Here is an 8,724-nt window from a genome sequence, read left to right on the forward strand (position 1 = left end):
CGATCCATTGCCGGACACGGAAAAAAGACAAAAAGACAAAAAAAAAAAAAAAAAGAAAAGAATTGTTCAACTTTGGTGTGGTTGAGGGGAAAAATTCATAGAAACACAAAAAAATTCATATTTCTAAAGAAGTTTCTTTAAGTTCTTTGCTTTACTGTAAAGAAATCAAACCTGAAAAACTATGTTCATGCATCAGGGCATGGTTATACAAAAGAAATAGGGAGGAAAAGACATATACTCCAAAAAAAATCCTGTATATCAAAAGATGAATAATTAAATGCAAGTTTATATTTTGAGTGTTTTTTAAGAAATGTTTTCTAGCTTTAATACTTTTAAAACTAACTGACAACTACCACCAGTCCACATTGGTTAAGAAGCTTATAATGTATAGTAAATATATATTTAATTTCCTGGCAAGTTGAAAGCTTGCTGTGTATCTTCTTCAAGATTTTTTTTTTTTTTTACACATTTAAAAGAAAGAGAAAAAAAATCTTAAAAAGAAGCCAGAGAAAACAGGGAACACAGTAAGAATGATGGCTAGCTGCTCATCAGAAAAAATGCAAGATGAAACAATGGAATTACAACATTAAAGTGCTGAAAGAACAACAACAACAAAAAATCTATATTCAATGAAAATATGCTCCCACAATGCAGAAAAAAAATTTGCATATAAACAAAAGTTGAATAAGTTGCCAGCAGATCTGTACCAAACTCAACCTCAAACAGGTGTATTAGAATGCAAATAATTAGTGCTACAACAGTATAGGCACAACCTCTACCCTGATGTAATTTTAATATTATTTAATTAAAAAAAAAAAGTTTGCAAACTTCAGCCAATCGTTATCAATTGCAAAATATTTTTGACCTATTTCAGGTTTATCATGACATAGGAGGGCAATTCTGTAATACGTGAGCAACTGCTGATATGTAATCTAACACTGCAAAAAACTTTATTTCATTTGTTAGCAAACTCACCTCTTTGTTTTGGAAAAACCTGTTCAGGATGCTGTAAAATAAATTAAAAGTGTATTAGATAATTACTGTAACATATAAAACTAAGTGAAATTTTTAAAAATAGTAATTAAGATAACTACCTTCATTATTGGCCTGGCTCGTTTCTCAAACAAACCACTTGGAAAAAGGTAAGCAATTGCTCTCTGAAAATACACACAAAGATTAATTAGCAAGTATTATAAAAACAAGTTAATAACTAATAGGTATCAAATACTTACTATGTGCCAGACACTGAACTAGAAATTCACATGCATTATCTCATTTCATAATCTTTTCAATGGGATATTAAAATTACTACACACACATCCCCCAAAAGAAAAAACTGTAACTATTAAACTAGTTATTGACAATTTTCAAGTGTCAGCTTCAAATATGTCACTTCTTGAAAGGGATACCACAACTAACCTCTGTTTTATCTTTAAAGGAAAGCTAGAGGTGCTCCCATACAACTTCTGTGCTAATGTGCTGAAGAGCAATCCTTCCACCTCCCAGGTGGTCGTGCAAATATCAAAGACAAAATGCTGGAAAGAGCAGGCTCTAAGTCTCATCCACAATGACATCTCTGAAACTTTTCCTAGAGTTTTTAAACTCCATTCTTTCCAAACAGGTTCTCTTAAGTGTCTGTTTCTCAACAGAAATGCTATTGGCACTTTGGATGTGACAGCTCTCTTATAGGCAACCTTCCTCCATACTGCAGGTCATTTAACATTCATTCCTGATCCTTTTCCAATCTTAAACCCCCCACCCCCCATTTTCAAAGACGCCCACCTCCTAGAGAGCAGGAGTACTGCCTCCCACTTGAGAACAATGCTTATGCCTTCAGTATCTTCTCCAATACACCTCCTCACAATTAACAACAACAAGAACAACAAAATATGCATTTTCCTACTTGTTGAATAGTGTCCGGTGAAGCCCATGGCCTGGGATCTTACCCAATGTGAACTAACCCAATGTGAACTAACCCGATGTGAACTCTACATTAACTGGTAGTACATTTAAACCCAGTGCTGCTCTTCAGAGTGCCTGCTCTCAGGATCGGCCTTCCCTGTCCGTTCACACAGTAAATGTGTTGTATCGAAAGCAAGGACCTATAATTTTGAGGTATAAATTCAATTATATTAGGAAGCCCAGATGTGTCTGAGTCGAGCTTCAATCTCTTCTTCAGGCTTTGCACAATAAAACTGACACTTAAGAAAACTTAGATCAAACATCAGAGTGCTAATTTAGTAAAATTTTTTTTTTTTGAACCAGTGACCTCTTTCCCTTACTTCCCTGCAGGAGAAAAGGTAGACTTTTTGATAAGTGATATTGAGACAACTGAATGCCATTTGGAAAAAGATAAAACTGGCTTGAAACCTCACACCGTACACCATGAACTCCAAATGAGTCAGAGAGCTAAACATACAAAATAAAACCAAATAAGTACTAGCACACAACATGGGTGGATTCCTTTATAAACTAGATATGGGAAAATCCTTCTTAACTATGACTCAAAATTCAGAAGCAATTAAAACAAAAACATGGGACATGGACTGGCTGGTTAGTTCACTTGGTTAGAGTATGGTGCTGATAACACCACGGTCCAGGGTTTGATCCCTGTACCAGCTGCCAAAAAAAAAAAAGAAAGAAAATTGACCAATTAAACTACATTTAAAAAAAACCCAAAAACATGGTAACACCACGGTCCAGGGTTTGATTCCTGTACCAGCTGCCAAAAAAAAAAAAAGAAAGAAAATTGACCAATTAAACTACATTTAAAAAAAACCCAAAAACATGGCTCAGATGTACCCATAATAAGAAAAGTACAGTTAAAACCACTCAGATAATACTTTTCAACTAAAGGACTAGCAAAAGTTCAAAAGTCTGGGGCGAGTCTGTAAAGAAACACAGACGCACTCCTGGTGGAGCAAATCTACACCCTCTGCAGTGGGATGAGAGTGCTCTCACAAAACTATGTACACACTCACCGCAGCAATCCCACTTTCACCAGTTTACCCAGAAGACACACCCCCATAAATACACAACATAAGCACAATTTACTCATTGAATTATAAGAACAAAATATTAGTGCAAACATATATATAAGAAGGATAAAGTAGAAACTAATAAAAATCATTATCTCTTAAGGGCTGGGCAAGGGGCACAGGGATGAGGGCAAGACTCCCCTGGATATACCTTCGTATACAGTTAAACTTTGAAGCATTTTAATGTTTTACATATTAAAGAATTAAATTTTCAAAAGAAACTCTAAAAATGTAAAAGAAACAAGTAAATCTAATTTCTAACAACAAAAAATAATTGCAAAAAAAATCTTCAACTTTACTTGGTAGGCTACTGTGAGTCATAATATTTATATTATAATTCTGAAATATTTTGTGTATAGTGAAGCATAAAGCAATAAGTAAATACATTAAATTTATTGCGACCAAACTTTTATTGTAAATGAGACATAAACATAAAAGAAGAAAAGGAAAAACCTATAATGTTAGGTATAATTTAGACAAATCAATATAACCCATGATCTTTAAAAAATATTATTTCCCATAACATTTAAAAAATATGATTTCCTAGTTTTGTTCCCTGAAAGAGCATAAAAGCAATGAAACCCTGAGAGCAATGGGTGGGCCCTAGCACCCAAATCTTGGTTTCTAAATACAATTTCTCAGTATAAGGAACTGAATATCTCAGAGAAATGGCTGATTGTAAACAGAGAAAGTACAAAATGAGCGTAAGACATATTCCTGTGCCAGAAAACAAGGAAGCGCTCAAAAAGACAGAGGAGCCAGCTTTAAGGGGCTCCCACTGGCCAAATGTGGGACCATTTGAACATCAAAAGAACAATGACAATGCCTTATAACACACTCAATATGTGGTGCACAAATATTTAAGTGTATATGTGTGTGGGCGTGCACGTGAACACACACACTGTGAGGGAGAAAGGCAATGGAAAAAGAAAGCTTCTTTACTGAACAATACCAGTTACAAAAGTACAAGAACTGACAAAAGTAGAAAATCATTGCTTTACAACTTCTAAGTTAATTATCAATTTTGGGCAAGGGTCAAACATCAACAGATGCTGAAGCCACTGGCTGAAAGGTATAGGAGAATAAAAAATTCACATGGACTCAAAATAATACACTGCAAATTACTTACTAGTTACAAAGAGAGAAAGCTACTTTTAAACTAAAAGTAGCTTTCTAGGGGTCTAGTGGTCACCACCTTATTCAAGAGATCAGTCTTTCCCTCATCAACAGTGGGACAAATTGACCTCCTGGGGTGATGCAATGAGAAGGACACAGTATCACCCACAGTATCCTTCATGTGTTCTAAATCTGATCCTGAGGAAGCAGTCAGAGAGCTGGAATGTGGGACAAGTGTACAAGACAAGTGGCCTGGATTCTGTAAGACAGCTAGTCAGCTATAAAGAAATTTGGGGGAAAACTGGGAAAATTTCAATAAAGACTACAGAAATACTGTAATTGTGTTAGATGTGATAATGGTATTGTGGGAGATAATGGCTTGAAGGATCTATGTATTTAGGGGTTAAGCATATGCTGATATATTTATAGATGCAGTTTTTGATATCTGCAATTTCCAATGGATCAGTTAAAAAAATTATTACACACACACACACACACACACACACACACAGACAAAGGAAATGTGGCAAAATGTTAATCGGCAAATCTATGTGAAGGGTGTGTGTGTGTATCTGTTTGTGTGTGTGTGTGTGTGTGTGTGTGTGTGTGTGTTTGCATTCACTGCATTTCTGGAAATTTGAAGAGGTATCTGTTTGTGTGTGTGTGTGTGTGTGTGTGTGTGTTTGCATTCACTGCATTTCTGGAAATTTGAAGAGTTTCAAAATAAAAAGGTGGTAGAAATATTAAAATTTAAAAAAAATAAACAGAGCTTCCCAAACACAACCCATCTCGGCAAGGCCACCACTAGCCCACAGCACTCAGGAGCCAGCTAGACTTCAGGCCTCTTTCTCACAGTCATGCACAGCAGCCCCAAGCTGGTTAGATTCTTAGCAAAAGGACTATTGAATCCAAGGCCGGTTTTAGAACATTAGCCAGCCTTGAAGACTAAGCACAACTCTTCTTCTTAGGGTAAACTCACCATCATCACAAAGGAGACAATCCAACTGATTCTCAAATGAGTTTCCAGCCGTCACTGGCATCATTTTCAAATATGAAAATTACTGTTAACTTAGGTGACCGCTATTGAATCCAAGGCCGGTTTTAGAACATTAGCCAGCCTTGAAGACTAAGCACAACTCTTCTTCTTAGGGTAAACTCACCATCATAAAGGAGACAATCCAACTGATTCTCAAACGAGTTTCCAGCCGTCACTGGCATCATTTTCAAATATGAAAATTACTGTTAACTTAGGTGACCACTGAATAGAATCCTAGAGGGAAATGAAAATTGAAGAATTCCATGCTACAGTTGGATTTATCATGAAAACTAAGATTTACAAAAGTCACAAGGAAGTTAATTGGTAGAAGTGCAAATAAACTATCGTTTGCAAAAAAGCCTAGGACTTAAAGGCAATCTCTGCTTTAAAAAAATGAAACCAAGCCAACAAAGAATCTGCTGGAAGTATTCTGAAATTCAACTGAAAGGCTCAGGAAATATGGCTTTGCTTTTTAAAAAAAATCTTGGCTACAAATAAATAATACATATTCATTAATTTATAATCTTTCACTATATTAGGTATTGCAGTATTAGGTACTGTACCCAATATTGTGAAAAAGGTCCACAGCAAAAGATATCATGTCAGATAAAAAGCAATCTTGCAAATTTAGTAAAAACAATACAAAACAAAGAATGGAAGAAAAAGGAACAAAAGAGGGAATAATGAGTAAAATAAACCAGTTGTTCTTAAAGCAAATAACAAAACATATAAAACAGAAAAGGTACCTTTCCAGCATGCTGTCTGCCATCTGTTTAGCATGCATGGAATTATACTAATAGGACCTAACCTATCACTTCCATTACCTCCTATGCACGTTCTACAGATTTTTTTTTTTACAAATTCTGAAGCAAACAAAAGACTACCTGGCTTTTATGAAAAAATAATTTTGTTGCTTTCTGTGTCTGCTTAACTTCCAGTTAACACAAAGTTGTTAAAATGTAAGTAGGTGAATACCATTTTGAAATAAATAGTGAATATTTAAAAGAACAAGAGAATTTTGAGTAGTATTGAGTTGAACAGCCTATAGAAACGTTTTGGGCAGGGCCTTATGTTCTATAAAATAGGAGAAGCTTTGACCTTCACCACACTGCAAAATTCAGGAGAAAGGGAGTGATGAACATGAAAATAGGATGAAAGTGTAAATAACAACATATAATCCTTATTGGATCTTACTATAACTATAATAATGTTTTTCAAATACCACCATTCCCAGTGATTCTGAATAGTAAGGACATCAACTTTACCTGGTTGTTGTGAGGATCAAATAAGACATTTGTAAAAGCACAGCACATAGCAGGCACTCAATAAATGTTAATTAACTATACAAACTTTTCCAGTCTATGTAAAGCACATTATTTCCCATATCGTTTTAAGGCTTGTAAAATAGTCATGCATTCATTAGCTCTATTTTACAGATGAAGAAGAAAGTTAGTAAGCTAGCCCCAAATCACACTGAAATAAATGGCAAAGCCAGAACTTGAACCTTCTAAAATTTAATTTCAGAATGTGCTCTTCTTTGTCTATACCAGGGAACAAATATAGTTCTCTCAGATAACAGATTTACTTCTTCCTTGACATCAAAGACATTCAGTTATCTAGTAGTAAAATTTGAAGAAAAAGCCAGGAAAAAAATTAGTCATTTACTTTAATACATTTTATTCAACAAATATTTACCCCACTCTGCTGTTTGAGAAAGACAAATGAGAAATGGCTCCTGATCTCATTCTATCAGTGGAGACAGGAGCCTGTATAATCTCAAATATATGGGCTGTTGCAATATTATAAATAAAATAATATAGCACAAAAAACATACATAGGAGCTATCGTAAAACTATACATAGGTTACACAGAGCGTGGTCAGTTACTTTTTTCAGTGAAACTTTTCATCTGTCTTTTCTTATCAGTCATTTCTTCCTTTCTAAACAACTGCCTTTGCATATTGTTTTGTCTGCCTGGAATTCTGTCTTTCTACTTCTCCATTTAACAATGCAGCCTTCCCCGTGAAGTCTTCCCTAGTCCACTGGGTTCTCAGTTATCTCTCTTCTCTGTTTATATCCCTGTTAAAGTGATCTCTGTGCTCATCTAAGGTCCTGCCACCTGAGAGAAACAGCAGCATGATCCTCTTTCAAGGTGCACATCATCTGCCCATTCCATTCTCTCCCTCTCCTGTCACCGCCTTCAACTTCCATATTACATCACAGCAATCACAAAGGGCTGCTGATCACCTTTTCTCCTTCATGTACCAACTGCTGCCACATTTGTGAGCAAGCTCAACCTTCATGTGAAAGAGCCATCCAAACAAGACTGTATAAGACCAGACCAATAAATATCTCCGATTCTCATTCACTTTCCTGTCCTTAGAAGCATCCACACGCACCCTGAAATGCCCCCTTCTTTCTTCCACAGATTTCAATCTGGCCTCACCACAATTCTGTCAGGGGTCACCAAGGCCTCTTTTCAAATCCCACCACCTGCTTTCAGGTCTCATCCCTAAGAGATTGCTGTCTCCCTCCTTCCTTGTGACCATATTCCCCTCCCACCCTCTGCAAGTTCCTACTTGGTCTCTTCTAAGCATACCTCTGCTCCTCCCTTGAATGCTGGTTCTCTCAGAGTTCTATCTTTGATCCTCTTCCTTTCAAGAAAATTTGTGTAGAGAAAGATCTATTTCCGTAGCTCCAAACAATTTCTGCCTTTAGGATTTTTCCATTTAAGTAACCAAATAGCACATCCAAGGCTGCTTTTCAAATAACTTACTTTGCTTCCTACCAGTTCTTCTTTCTCCCATGCCCTGTTTCTGGATATATGATTTTTACCTTGGTTATGTTGGCAGGTAAGTTCTCAAAGGCAAAGGACCTTGTCTTAGTCATTAATTTCTTACTACAGTATTAGAACATAGCAGGTAATCAAAGGATAAATCAACAACCAAATGGATTGCAAGGGCTCTTAGGCAAATCAACCATAAAAGACATTTTATAGATAATTAAGGAAATGTAAATACAGACTCATATACAAATATTTTCACCTTCTGCTATGATCTATATTCAAATTAATTTTGTTAGATGTGATAATGATATTGTGGTTATATAAAAAAGTTTTAATTTTTTGAAGATGTATACTCAAGTATTTAGGGGTGAAGTATTATAATGTTTGTAATTTACTTTGTATTTTACTTTAAAATAAAATAGTTCAGCTAGAAAATATACAGTTGAAGCAAATACGGCAAAATGTTAAAAGTTATTTAATTTAGGTGATGGTCATATGAGTATGCTTGTAGTTTCTTCTTTTCCATGTGACTAAATTTTTTCTTAAGAAAAAGTATACAAATTGGGCCGGCCCGGTGGCGCACTGGATAGTGCGCCGCTTGGGAAGCGCGGCGGCGCTCCCGTCCGAGGGTTCGGATCCCATATACAGACCGGTTCCCGCTCACTGGCTGAGCGAGGCGCGGGAGCAACACCGAGGCTTGCGATCCCGTTGCCGGTCCCCGGTCCGGTACGGGGGCAACACTGAGGGTTG

The 8,724-nt window shown here is 36.1% G+C and overlaps 1 protein-coding gene across 1 annotated transcript in view; it reads right to left on the reverse strand.

The window, feature by feature from the left end:
* Positions 1-8,724, reverse strand: part of MRPS9 (mitochondrial ribosomal protein S9) — a 77,567-nt gene that overhangs the window by 30,714 nt on the left and 38,129 nt on the right. Inside the window, exons 3-4 of the mRNA XM_008567465.1 lie at positions 1,095-1,157; positions 976-1,006 (exon numbers count right to left, since the gene is read on the reverse strand). Of these exons, the coding sequence (XP_008565687.1) occupies positions 976-1,006; positions 1,095-1,157 (94 nt within the window). The remainder of the gene's footprint in view (positions 1-975; positions 1,007-1,094; positions 1,158-8,724) is intronic.

Source organism: Galeopterus variegatus, unplaced genomic scaffold (assembly GCF_000696425.1).
Source record: "Galeopterus variegatus unplaced genomic scaffold, G_variegatus-3.0.2 Scaffold321, whole genome shotgun sequence".
NCBI lineage: Eukaryota > Metazoa > Chordata > Mammalia > Dermoptera > Cynocephalidae > Galeopterus > Galeopterus variegatus.